The sequence below is a fragment of the Squalius cephalus genome, assembly GCF_949319135.1.
Source record: "Squalius cephalus genome assembly, chromosome: 5".
NCBI lineage: Eukaryota > Metazoa > Chordata > Actinopteri > Cypriniformes > Leuciscidae > Squalius > Squalius cephalus.
The window spans coordinates 16494423-16509207 of NC_137126.1; the positions used below are offsets into that span (position 1 = coordinate 16494423).

The 14785-nt window shown below is 36.3% G+C and overlaps 1 protein-coding gene across 6 annotated transcripts in view; it reads right to left on the reverse strand.

Annotated features, from left to right (window-relative positions):
- The window catches only part of specc1 (sperm antigen with calponin homology and coiled-coil domains 1), a 289370-nt gene that overhangs the window by 183293 nt on the left and 91292 nt on the right, over nucleotides 1-14785 (reverse strand). For 4 of the 6 annotated variants that reach the window (XM_079870552.1, XM_079870553.1, XM_079870554.1 and 1 more), the window contains exon 3: nucleotides 13104-13239. In XM_079870552.1, the coding sequence (XP_079726678.1) occupies nucleotides 13104-13239 (136 nt within the window). Of the gene's footprint in view, nucleotides 1-2072; nucleotides 2419-13103; nucleotides 13240-14785 lie in introns of those variants that run through there. The other 2 variants (XM_079870555.1, XM_079870557.1) reach the window with 1 other exon arrangement.

A 14785-nucleotide genomic window follows, 5' to 3' on the forward strand; every position in this document is an offset into this window, starting at 1 on the left:
TCAGCACATTTCTAACACGCACACCAATAACCACAGCTAAACTAGATTTTTATATATTCATTAAAAAAATCTCGCCACTGATCTGGTGTTAAAGGTATTTGTCAGAGTGTTGCTATGTGGTTGCATTTTTGTCCTGACTAGATAGTAGAAAGTGAGCATTGCAAACTAAATGAATGAGTTTCTATGATATTATGGTCTCTAAATATAGCTCGGGGCCCTCTTCTAAAGTGAATTTATAAGACATAAGACAAAAGTCGTCGAAAGTGTTAGGGGTTTGACTTTGAACAAATTACTAAACCTAAGTATGAACAAAAGTAAAAGTGATGTGTGCCTTACAGTGTGGTCAGTAAACACTATTTCTGAGATGCTCTGAGTGTCTCTTGACAAGATATACACACACAGCAGTATTGAAGTGCAATGGGATCCGGACTAGTGTAGTATAATATCGATATTTTGATACGTATCAATACTGAAATTTCTGAAACAATGTCTTTTCTACAGTATCAATACACCTAAACCAGCTGCACGTTCTTATTCTCTCTTTTTTCCGACGACGATTTGACAATTTGACACACACTCCTCTCACTCCAGATGAATAGTGTTGGTGTTACAGGTCCTGAATTTCAGTGCAGGGTTGCAAATATTGCATATAATTTTACTCAATCCCGCAGGTTTTGTGCACAAACCAAAAGCGTGCACAACACTGATCTATATAAGTTATTTTGACACTTAAACTGTCAAATACACACAATTTTGTCAAAATGCCCATCTTGGCTATGCTGACCATTGGCAGGGCTCAATCCGAGGGGCGGGATAAACGGTCTTTCAAATTCCCTCTGCACGCAATAGGATAGCGCTACAACCAACCAAAGCGTTTTCCCACCAGCGGAGCTAGTTGATAGATTAAACTTTTGCCGTAATTGGTCGGCAAAACTCCGAACACATCTTCCTTTTTTAAGAATGACTTCAGTGCCTTTTCTCAAATAAAAGCTTAACTCCAAGTCTTCCAGATTCGCAGCCAAAGCAGATTTCGAAAGACCGCTGTTCGCCAGCAGCAGCCATCTTCTTTGTTTTCAAGTAGCAGGGAATTCACACGGAACCATCACAACCCTGACCAGAGTTTGGTTTTTCCAGTTCGCAAGCCAACGGAGAGTTGCTAGACGACACTGGCTGCAAAATAAAATTTGATGCCGCTAGGGTGCATCTAGATTTCTAGGCTACATCTTGGCAAGTATGCAGGTAAACACAGTACGTAAATAATTGGGGGAAAAAACAGTGTAACAGTATATTGGATCTGTGCATGAGCTCTTAAAGTTTAAGCAGCCTAATATGCTACATGTTATTCAGAGAATAAAAGACAAAGAGAAAGTCACTCTTTGCTCTTGACTAAATAACTTTTGTAACTTTAATTGTAAGGATTAATCTGTATTTAATTTTTACAGTGAAGACTATGCAGTGTTATTTCACATTTGATTACTTTATTTAATTTCTGTAGTATTTCCTACCCGAATACTACTGTTAGACCCACCTGAAAAACTTAAAGCTGTTTTTTTTATTTGTCTTTTTATTCTGTTGTATTTATTTGCGCTATCGTGTGCAATTTATTTGTTCTTATTTTATTACTGTTTACTTGTCTTTTTTTTGTAAATTCAAAGTTTCAAATAAAGCCTTCCTGTTCTGTGTGTAAGCTATTGCTACAAAATTACCTAAAGTATAAAAAATATGAGATAATAATTGAAAATATCTATATGGAAGTGCATATGGCAGTTTTCCCAGCAGTATCGAAAATGGTATCGAATATCAATATCCATTTATCATGCAACTTACATTTACCCCTACAGCTGCAGGCTGATACTGGCCACAACAGAGCCAACGATAGAAAGAAGAGGTTGAGAATGAAAAGATGCAGAACAGACAGAACCAACAGATATATAGAGTAAAAAGAGAAAATATAGGACATAATAATAGACAGAGAGTAAGCGAATTAGAGAGCTAAACACAAATAGAGTTGAACGCTCTAATACAATATATAATACAACAGTTCTTTTAGAACAGAGATACGTTAGTCAGACCTGCGTCCGGCTCCTCCATCCGGGTTTCCTGGTTCCCCATGGCTGCTACACAGTGCTCCACAGAAGACACTAATCCATCAGAGCAGAGCTCCAACACACCTGACAGTGCAAACTCACTTCACTAGCGCTGGTGCGTACGAGACAAAGACAATGGGACAGTGGTGTTTGTCCTCTTCTCTCGCCCTGCTGGCTGTGAATCAGCAGCCAGACAACATTCCTGCTAACTGTCAGTCTGTCCCAGTGCAACTCTCTCAATCTCCTTCTCATTCACTTGTTCTGTCTCTCTGTCAGTGTCAGGCAGCAGCTGCAGCAGGAGTGTATTCAGTATGTTATTAGTCAAGTCACTGTTTGGGGGTGTGGCCTCCCTCTGTATATCTGCTCCTCCTCCAACTAAAGCATGAAAATTAGAGCAAGCAACTCCCTCTTTTATCTCGTTCAGTCTTTCCTTCACTTTACCTCTATCTCCAGAAATGAAGAGAATGTATCATTGAAAGAAGAGGAGGAGAGTAGGTTACATTCGTCTCCTTCCTCATTAACTTTTCTGACATCATTCATCTGTTCTGTAGCGGAGGACAGCGGGCAGAAAGAGGGCGATTACACTGGGACACACATGTGCAAAGCCGCTACATGTTTCTCTCATGGACTGCTGCATTATCATCACAGAACGGGAAATTTGAGCACCCAGGTTAAACTGATCCATTTTTCCTGTCCTCAGTGGGAGGCATGGAAAGATAGATGTGTTATTTTCTTTAGCTCCCTCCCCCTCATTCTCTATTCATGTAGAATCATATGTGTTAAATATTCTTGCTAGGAAAAAACATGCCATCTTTGCCTTAATCTGTCCCAGGCTTGACAATACAGATAGACTTCACATCTCACTCTTTTCTTCATCTTTTTATCAAACTAAATCTTATTTCACTTCTCAATCCCTTATGTTTCAGTATTATATTTTACATAATTTACATACATCTGATACATAAGTCTGATACCATGAAAAGTCTTTAATTTACAACTGTCTAATTTATTACATTTATTTCATTACAAATCATATTATCAGCATGTACAGTTGATTTAAAAGTTAAATTAAAAAAAATCTACATAAATGTCAAAATGTTTCAGTTTTTGGTTTGTCTCTCTTTTGCTTTAATGACAGCCGTAGCTGAGCTGCATGAATTCCACACGTTTGTGTCAAACCTGATAGATCATCATTAGGTAGGACTAGTCTAGGAGTTTCAGTACATTCCAGATACTAATGTCATGTCCCATTCTGCTATTCCTGTGTGTATGAACCCCAAAGTATACTTCAGTTTTGAAGCAAACACTTAACGTATGCATACTGCTGAATGCACAGAAGCTTGGAACGTGCAGTAAAAATTCATCTTTATCCAGTGTCCGCACAATTTTTCTACAGAAGATATGACCGTTAAAAAATGTCTTTGTACCTTTGATTACAGTGGGGGTGTCCCTTAACCCTGTCACACAACAATTGTCAAAGTGCTTCTATGGCCACATTCACACAGCAATAGAATATGGTTCACAGTCCTGCATTTGAGTCCTTAATACGGTTACGTTTACACACAGTTCGGTTATTTATGGGAGTAACAACCGCATTTTATAACCAAAATCCCACCCGTAAATTTGTCAGGATTAACAACCGCATTCTCGGAAAACCAGCGCTGTGTAAACAGAACCGGACTGGACAACTAGTTCTGTGTTACGAATACTGGCTACTGGTAAGATATACAGTCTTATACAGATATACAAGAATACAGTCACATTCTCCTGCATGTTCATACCAAGTGTGCCGCACAAGTCATGAAAAGTGAAGCCAAAACCTTTCGATCGCCCCTGGTGGCTAGATGTAGTATAGCTCATAAACCCCACCCTCTCCATGTAATCTAATGGGACATAAAATAAACTAAATCAAATTACACTTCAAAATTTATTTATTTTTCCAAGATGGTTTCTGTTATTTTACACAGAAAAGACCAACTGACTTTTTTCAGGCGTTTCGGGAGGAGTTTGGAGCTTCAACTTTCATTTCTACATTTCCATAACTGTTTATTTCGCACCAACATAATGAGTTGTTCTTGGACTTGGACTCCAAGATGTCAGCGCCATATTTGGACACTGGAAGAGAGTGAAGGTGCATCGTCCATCTTTTTTTACAGTCTATGGTTCATGCAGACAGTATTCAAGACACTACTGCAAGTTGCTGTGTGAACGGGAGATTTCGAGACTCACACAAAATGCTGTTGTAAATCACAAACACAGAAAATGTGAACGTAGCTGTCACAGTTGACGTGGTAGTTCTCAGAATGAAGATGATGGAGATCAAATGTTAACTTTCTTTAATAAACACGTAGATAATACACAGATGAAGGCACAGAGAATGATCACATAGACTACTCACACAGAGATGAGAACCAATAATGAACTTAGTGAGACAGGGAGTATAAATGACAGACAGCTGAACGTAATCAGTAACTGAGACGACTAAATTGGAGGTAATTAAGACTAAACTGAACTAAAGGACATGAAACAAACACACAGGAATGACATTAACACAAAACACAACATAATCCTGACAGTAGCCTATTAAATTATATTTTAAAACGTAATTTATTCCTGCGATGGTAAAGCTGAATTTTAAGCAGCATTATTTCAGTCTTCAGTGTCACATGATCCGTTAGAAATCATTCTAACATGCTGATCTGGTTAATAATCACAGTTAAAGGAGACATATCATGCTTTTAAATCGTTCCTTTTTACATATAAATCATACATTTGTAGTCTATATAAAGCGGAACTGCAATGCTCGGGTCTGAATTCCTCATTATTATAGCTCCACAGGCCCCTTTTCTACCCCTTTTCTGATGTGCGTCTGAGAGCAACTCATTTTGGTGCGGTCTCTTTAAATACAATTGAGACACTTCATACCCCGTCCCCTCTCCAGGTTGCAGAGGTTCAACTCCACCCCGTTCGGCCATTTTTGTAGTTTGATAGCAGAGATACGATTATCTAGCGGCACAGAAACTTTTTATTCACACGTTATTAACAAAATGTCAACAACGGAAGACTTGTCCAGCCAGCCTTACATGTTCGAGCCAGAGTCGGAGCCGGAGCGAGATGAAAATGAAGACGACGAACCTGCAGAACAACGTCTTCATATGGATGTATCGCAATGGTGTGTTACTGTATTTACACATGAAACTTTGGTCTTCCGACCTTTTACCACCGTGTCGATTTATTTTGATTAATATGTGCGAGGGAGAGAGAGCAAGACAGTGTCTAGTTTGGAGACGGTGTCTTGTTTACACTTTCACCTGGCTCCGAAGAGAGAGAGAGAGAGTACGTGCGCGCGACCGGGTCTCTCTCTCTCTGCTCGTTCTTTCAGTTAAACATGCTCCCTGTCACAAGCGCGGCAGTTCATCTACATTAGACGGTGTAATGAAGCGTGTGGGTTACTACATCCAACAACCGAACATTTTAACTTACCCTCTCGTAACTTCTGCATCTTTCAGCTTGGACTACAAAATTGCAGCGAGAAATAAAAATGGCGGATTGCTCGAAGTGTTGGGCTGGAAGTCAATGTCCTTATTTGGCAGTTCCGCTGCAAATACTGTGACGTAATAGTTCACAAAACGTCATAGATAACAGAAAAATCGGAACAGGTTGAAAAATAAGGCCAAAACAGAATATAAAGATATCAACGAAGCACCTGAAGAGAATAATTTCAACTTTTCTGTACTTCTAAACACTCCAAATATACAACAAAATGCATTTAAGGGCTAAAAAAGTGGATTTAGCATGATATGTCCCCTTTAAGACGGGCATACACTGTGTGATGTCTGTGCGATTTCAGCAAGTTTACCTACTCACACTGAACGAGGAGATGGCATGCGATGTAAAGCCAAAGCTTGCGTTTTATGTGCTCACACACTATACGGTCCGAACGTCGAGCTGTGACTTGACTGCTCAAACTATACATGTGAAATATGTGCGATAAACCCCTGTGCCGGGTTGCGCCAATAGACCATGATATCCTGTATCCACAGATATTGTCAAAACAAGCATCAGCTATCAATATCAAGAGTATTTAGCATTTCCAATGTATGTATTAAATTATTATAGGCCTAAGTATTATTGTATTATTATTATAATGATTACTATTATTAGGGAAGGCCTACTTTTATTATTAAATTGATAGGCTATTATAATTAATTTGCTGCGAAGATTAGACCGAAGCTTACTCCTCCTCATTGAAAATTGTCTAAACCATTTAGGTCGATTACAATGAATTATAGGCCTATAATTAAAATTATTAACAGTCTATAATATGTCCGAACACTGCAATAATCAGTCATCAATGAAAATTAAAAACAGCTTTATTTAAAAAATAAAGGCGCAGTGAGGGAAAAACACTCAGTTTAGGGCAATCGGTTTGTAGCTCTGCTTCAACTGTGCGATATAGTCACGAGGAGCAACCACAATTTCTGACATGCCAGAAATTCATCCGACCATCCGACTGCCGGTCTGGAGAGGCTTATCGCTTCTTGTTTCCACATGTGCACTGCACGAACACTGCACGACAAACGACACACAACAAAGCTGAAAATCGTCCCGATCCAAAAAAGAGTTGCACGACTCAGAATTCGGCTCAAAATCGGACTAAAATCGCACAGTGTATGCCCGCCTTTAGCCACTTAGTATTTTTGTGGAAACCATGATAATTGTTTTTTCAGGATTGTCTGAGAGATAGAAATCTAATGTTACAACTTTTGTAACACTAGACATTTCTTTACTGTCACTTTTGATCATTTTAATGCATCCTTGTTGAATAAAAGTATTAATTTCTTTCAAAAGAGAAAAAAAAAATCTTACCCTAAACTTTTGAACAGTTTTAATTTATTTATTTATTTTTGCAGGATTTATTTTGCAGAATGGCAACACGAATGGCAACACATATCTATGGAGGGATTAACATGACAGCTCTGTCTAATTAACCATCAACTTTAGTTGAGAGCAGGATTTGCACCTGCCCACACTGCCAAAAGAACCAAAACCTGGTTCAATGACCATGGTATCACTGTGTAATTACTGTGTGATTTCATGTAATATTCTAATTTTCTGGGATTTTGATTTCGTGGGTTTCATAAGCTGTAAACCATAATCATCAAAATTATTACAAATAAAGGCTTGAAATATCTCACTTTGCATGTAATGAGTCTATATAATATATTAGTTTCACCTGTTAAGTTGAATTCTTGAAATAAATCAACTTTTTGATGATATTCTAATTTTATGACCAGCACCTGTATATCTGATTAATCACATATATGATGCGTTTGTTTGAGTTAATGCATGAATGATGCAGTAAAGCGCTTCATTGTACCGGTGATCAAGTTTAGCTCCAGCGTGCACAGCTCAAACAGCAATGCACATTAATAACTATGATTGGGACTGTTATATACATGACATTATAATAAGAACACTATTATAATAAAACGTTGTGAATTTTCTGGGTTTAGTTGGCGTTTCTGCACGTTGTTGTGGGAATAGTGCGTCCAGAACAGGGATTACACATTATTACCATTCTGTGCATTCGCGTAATTTTGTGCAGATATAAGTCGTAATATTAAGTTTGTTTAATATAAATATCTGATTAATCTCATATAGGATGTGTTTCGTTGAGTTAAATAACCCGCTAGAAAAGTTCTTCAGTTTCCCGGTGCTCATTCTCTTCAGCTTCAGCGCACAAATTCAAACAGCAATTCAAAACATTTATGATTGGGATTGTATATACATATAATTACTTTTGTAATAAAATAGTTGTAAATTCTTTGGAGTATAGTTGCAGTCTTCAGCAACCGTTGAGTTCATTAACCTTCTAGCAAAGCGGTTCAGTTTTTTGCTGTTCGTTCTCTTCAGCTTCAGCGAGCGCACCTCAAACAGTAATGATGTCATTTGAAACAGTAGGCATAATATTAAAGATGTTTACTATTATTGTAATATAAAAAATGTAAAAAAAAATAAATGAATAAAAAACATTGATGCATTATTATTAACAACTAGCACTTTTTGTTCTCGTATATTTTTATCAACAATATGGTTTGATTAATTTCCTTATTGTCCATGTATAGGCTATTTCATTTTATTTATCCATGGCACATGCTTTTTGTTTTGTTTTTTACATGGAGCCCAATGTTATCCAATGACTTGTTTGCATTATTTAAGTAATTTATTTTATTTTATTTCATTTTAATTGTACTTTTTTGTTAGGCAAAAGATTTTTGGTAACACTTTACAATAAGGTCTCATTTGTTAATGCATTAACTAAAATGAACTAACAGAGAGCAATAACCTTTGTTAACGTAAGTTAAAAAAAATATTTGTGTTCATGTTAGTTCACAGTGCATTACCTAATGTTAAAGATACAACTTTGGATCTTAAAAATGTCTTAAAATGTAACTAAGATTAATAAATGCTGTAGAAATATTGTTCATTCATTCTTGGTTCACGTTAACTAATGCTAACTAAATGAAACCTCATTATAAAGTATTACCATTTTTTTATAAATAAAGTTGGCCCTAGGAGTGTAAAATGAATTTGAAAAGTTAAGGAATCTTACACTGGTTCAAACTAGGCTACTGTATTGAATGTATATGATTTATGTTTAAGTGTTTTGGACATGGCTTGTAATGGTAAGCTTATTGTTTTTTTAATCAGGCTCTCTAAGTATATAAAAATTTGAATTTAAATTTATCTGCCAATATATCGTTTATCGGCTTTCAAATGTAAAGAATTATTGACCAAGATTTTTTAGTATATCAACTATTGTTACATTTATTGGGTGTCTTCTGTAAATCATGGTAAAAATGTATGATGGTCATTATTTTTTGCTAGGAAAATTATAAAATTAAACAGGACACATTCTAATGTATGGGGAAAAAACTAAATTTAAAGCTGTACTACACTTTTTTTTTTTATATGCTCGACAACCCCTTTTCTTCTTTGATCCAAATACAGTAGAATAAAGATTCAAATGAAATAATCAGTGCTTTATTTGTATTTATTTTATTTTCTAAGTAGTATTCAGGTAAAAAAATACTAAAGAAATTAAATAAAGTCATCAAATGTAGAATAACACTGTATAGTCTTCCCTAAATAAACTAAACACAGATTAATCCTTACAATTAAAATGACAGAAGTAATTCAGTCAAGAGCAGTGAGTGATTTTTCTGTTTGTCTTTTGCTGTTTGATAGGGTTGGGCCGATAGACGATGTCATCGTCAATCGCGATGGCTGACAGACATCACGATGTTGAGCCGGCATCGCAATTGTAGCGCTGTATGATGACAGATGTAGCACTTTTATTTCTAAATATTAACAAACTTGCTTACCATGTCATAAACTATCTTCTATTCCGATTCTCAAATATGTGTAAGTGAGTTTGTATTGTCGTTTAAAAACCTTTATAAATGATCTTGATCTGTAAAGGGAGATGGGCGCCGCCATGTTTGTTTGGGCCGCAGTTCAGAGATTCCGGTCTGTTGGATTTATTAAAGCACGTGAATTCATCAGTTTCTCCCGAAATACATGAAAGTAAGTGGCCTGTGAACTGGGAGAAGATATATACATAAAAATGAACATGAACTAAATTATTTATTTATTTATTTATTTTTAACTCCAGCTTCAACTCTACCCCACCATATGCCGGCGTGATGTATCCTAATCTTTAAGCAGAAGGAACTGGATGAATATTCTGAATGACACAGTCTCAATCCACAATGTGACTTGTGATGTGTGAATTATTTATTTGGCCAGAGGAGAACTGGTCCAGTGGAGTTTGGGTTCCTTGCCACTGTCGCCTCTGCTTTGCTTGGTTGGGGACACTTAATATTCAGGAATATTATTGATTACTGACACTGGACGATGACATCACCGTTTTCCACAGAGCTGCTTTAAAGCTGAATTGAACTCATTTCAAATCTGATGATCTTTCCAGTTATTGAATGGAACTGAATCATCTCTGAACTGACCTCAGCTAAACAATGATGCTACTTTCTTTTTAGAGCTTCTTTACAGCAGAATTTAAATCTGTTTCTGTCATTGAATCATTATTTTCCTGTTTAATCCTATAAAGCTGTTTTTAAACAATCTGTATTGTATAAAGCACAATATAAATAAAGGTGACTTGACATGACTATTAATTAAAGAAATCCTGAACAAAATGTCAGTTTCCAAAAAACTTTTACGCAGCGCAACACTTTTCAACATAAATAATAATAAGGAATGGTTCTTGAGCAGCAAGTTGGCAACAAAAGATTCGTAAAAAACTTTTTGTTTTTTATTCCACATAAAAAAAAAAAAACAGCTTACAGGTTTGCAACAACATGAGGGTGATGTAAATTAAAGGAGTAGTTCACTTTAAAATGAAAATTACCCCATGATTTACTCACCCGCCTCAAGCCATCCTAGGTGTATATGACTTTTTTTACACTTAAGTCAAATCCGTATGTTCGTTTGACTGGAGTCTAGTTATTTTACTTTATTTTAAGTTTTAAATATGAATATTTTTATTATAACTCATTGTTTTGCTTCAGAAGTTCTTTATTAACTCCCCGAAGCCGTGTGGAGTTCGTTTATGATGGATGGATGCACTTTTTTGAGCTTTAATCTGTTGGTTGAACAGCCATTATAAAGCTTGGAAGAGCCAGAACATTTATTAATATAACTCCGATTGTACTCGTCTGAAAGAAGAAAGTCATATACACATAGCATGGCTTGAGGGTGAGTAAATCATGGGATCATTTTCATTTTAAAGTGAACTACTCCTTGAAGACACAATTTGAGTTTTTAGGTAAACTATCCCTTTAAGCATGAAAAAAGTCTCCCATATTTCCAGCTGTCCTCTTGTCTAGTGTGTAATGCTGGGGACACACTTAACGACTAGCTGAAACATTCTAAGACTGAACTGAACACACTTACAGGCTTTTTCCAAAGACTGAGGCAGATTTTAAACACCAACTGTGAACACCGACTGAACACAACTGTCTCTGACTCGGCGCATTTGGGCATGATCAGTCGTAAAGTATCAAATTACATTCATAATCGGCCTTACAGTCGTTAAGTGTGTCCCCGGCTTAAACATGTTCGTTTTCTGTCTATTTTATTTTTCATGACCTCATCCACCTCAATAATTGAGCACATTAGCACGTCCTTCACCTACAGTTAAATCAGCCAGCCAAGCATTGCATGAAGTACAAAGGATTCTGCTACACCCTGACACTGGTATTTTAACATAGGGCCAATCCCACAGAGGTCATGTGGCCAGGCAGCATTCCTGTTCAACACAATAACTATTTCAGCTTTTGTCTTTCTTCTGTGTGTGGCAATGTTAACAAAAGAGGAATTACTGATATCAGACTCATCAATCTACTCCAATCAACACATCTACAAAATTGTACAATGCATAGAACTGTCTATCCCTTGTTTTCATTTGCGAATAAATCAAATATGTCTGAGGTCAATAGAGAGCACAGATAAATGCACTCTACAAAGACACAATCCCTCATATCTAATTTCTCAAAGACAATTTAATCAGAAGCAAATCAGATCCCTTTTGGTGGTTCTGCTTCAATCATTTAATACTGGAAGTCTAAGTCATGTTTTCCATATCAGCTTTGGTTTCTGTTAATATTCTTTTGATATAGTTCAAGTCAAAGGAGTTATCTTTTACACAAATACAGTGTTAAATATCGAACTGCCATCATCAGCCTACGATAGAGATGTAATATCCGAGAACGGTCTCCTGTTGCCCTCTAGAGGTGATCAGCTGTACTCACAAGAACTAAGTAGTGATTTTAATTCCTTTAATAGTTCCAGCACAAAAATGCATCCATAATTTACTCACTATCATGTTATTTTAAACCTGTATGACTTGCTGTCTTCTGTGGAACATTAGGAAGATATTTTGAGAAATGTCTCAGTGTTTTTTGTCTATAAAATAAAAGTCAATGGTCACCAAAACTGTTTGGTTATACACCTTATTTAAAATAACTTAATTTTATGTTTGATGTTTATCAGGTTTGAAACAACATGTGAGTAAATGATGACAGAACTTACATTATTGGTGAGCAAATCCCTTTAACATTTTATGAAAATACTGACATGACATGACAGCATGTCATGTATGTCTATAAGTATTTTGATATGTGCAGGTTACAGTCTGATCACATGAAAAACAGCAAAGCTACTCGTACAACTCAAATGAGATTTAAAAAAAAAAAGATATCTTTTTACCATTCATCAAATGGTGTTACCCATGTCATGATATTTCTTGTACTGGGAGAGTTTATCTACTATGTATAAACAATGTTTCTGCAGGTATTATGAAGGTACATTTTAGAATTTTTTAAGATCTTTTTAAGACCAAGTAAAGAAAATTAAAAGAATAAATTGAAGGGTTTTCTGTGAAATTTATGAAAATGAAGTGAGTTTATGATTAAAACAAGAACAAATATCTGCCAATGGGCTCAGAATATACATTAATAACTCATTGACAGATATGTGTTCTTGTTTTAAGAACAATTGGGACTCAATTACTTTTGTCCAATTTTTTATTTTACATTTGCATCTCAAGTGAATGTGTCTTGATTTAAAGATGTTTAGATATCTGTGTTGGAAACAGGACAAAAATACTGAGGAAGATATTCCTTTTTTGAAATGCATGCAACGTTTAATGCCATGATTTTATGAATTTAAGACTTTCTGCTCTGATTTAAGGGCAAATTAAGACTTTTTAAGACCAGCAGAAACCCTGATTAATATCACTATAGTGAAACGTAAATATCTTAAATAAAGTATTCCATCCAAATGTTACTTACCATTTAAGAGATTGACTAAAATATTAAATAAACATCATTAAATCATTTAAAAAGTAACAAAATCATTGCTGTACAGACTGCACACTTTTAGGAAATAAGTATGACAGCATGAGATTTATGTTTATAGGTAGTAAAATCCTACTTGAAGCACTGCGTGGTCTGTTGTCTGTAAGCTCAGAAATGGCTCCTGTGGTGATGGTCTTCTTCATGCGGGACACTGCAACCACTGAACCCAGAACAGGTTTAGCCAGAGCATCATCACTGCTCGCCCTTTTTATCTACACAAAAGAACACAAGTTACTGGCAGTGAAAACAGCTGAGAATCAAATTTCTGTTAAAGGGGACATATCATGAAAATCTAACTTTTTCCATGTTTAAGTGCTATAATCGAGTCCCCGGTGCATCTACCAACCCAGAAACCGTGAAAAGTGACAACCCAGTAACTTTGTTTTAGTAAGCCTTTCACTGCAAGCATGTCAAAAAACGAGCTGATCAGATTTTGCTCCCCTTCTGACTTAGGAAGGGGATCTTATTATAATATTACCTCCCCTTAATCTGCACATTTCCACCCACGGTGCTGCCATTTGGTTTTCGCAAGCGACAACAGTGTAACCAGTTCTAATGCAATGGCAAAAGTTCGAGCAAAGCATGCAAACTGTTCTGTCGTTGGCTGAACAGATGAGCACAGAACACTATTTGACCAAAAAATGTCACAGCTGTCTTGTAAAGACCTCAGGGAACTGTGTCAACTTGTGTAAAAGTTAAACATGATGTTCATGCAAGTGGATGAGATGAATCAATGTAACTCCACAACAACTGCATAAATGTATCCACTAACCATTCAGAAACGTCCAGGTGCCTCTAAAAGTTGCAACCTCTTCCTGAGTCTCTCTGTAAGGCTGCACTCCAATACTGGTTATTTCTGAGATTTTAGATGAGTTATTCACGTGTTTTGTTATTGCCAGAGTATCCGAAGCTCGTGTAAAGGATTGCCCCTCTTCTGAACGGGAGCGAGGAGCAGCAGCTCATTTGCTCACACCCAAAAAGGGGCAAATTTGACAAGCTAAAAATAAATGATCTGGGGAGTATTTTGAGCTGAAATTTCACAGACACATTCTGGGGACACCAGAGATTTATATTACATCTTGTGAAAAAGGGCATAATATGTCACCTTTAAAATATGTTTTTTATTCAGCATTACAAAGCAATACTTCGTGAAATGAAAATGGGAGTTCTGTGACTTTTAGTCCATGTCTGTTATGTCGGAGGCCATTTATGCTTGTGTACTTATAACATTTGATAAAAGTATCTTTTAGCTGATTTATGCATTTAAATGAACAGTTTTTCTCTTTGAAAATGAATCTGACGCATCTCTTCAGCCAGGCATTCATATAATACTTTTAATCTTACAGTTAAATCCGACCTCTAGTTCATAAACGCCAGAGGAGAACTGGCCCCCGACTGAGCCTGGGTTCTCCCAAGGTTTTTTTTTTCTCCATTAGGTCACCTGATGGAGTTTTTCGGTTCCTTGCCACTGTTGCCTTTGGCTTGCTCAGTTGGGGATATTTGGGGATATTTAATTTAATTAATCAATCAACGATACTATTGATCAGCATTACCAAAGGTGGACGTTCCACTAGAAACAAACATTGATGTATTGTTTTAATTTATTACTGTGAAGCTGCTTTGATACAACCTATGTTGTGAAAAGCGCTATACAAATAAACTTGACTTGACTTGACTAATCTGTATACTAGAGCTGCTCAATTCTGGATAAATTAAGGATCACAATTAAATAGAAATCACGATTCTCACACAATTCTG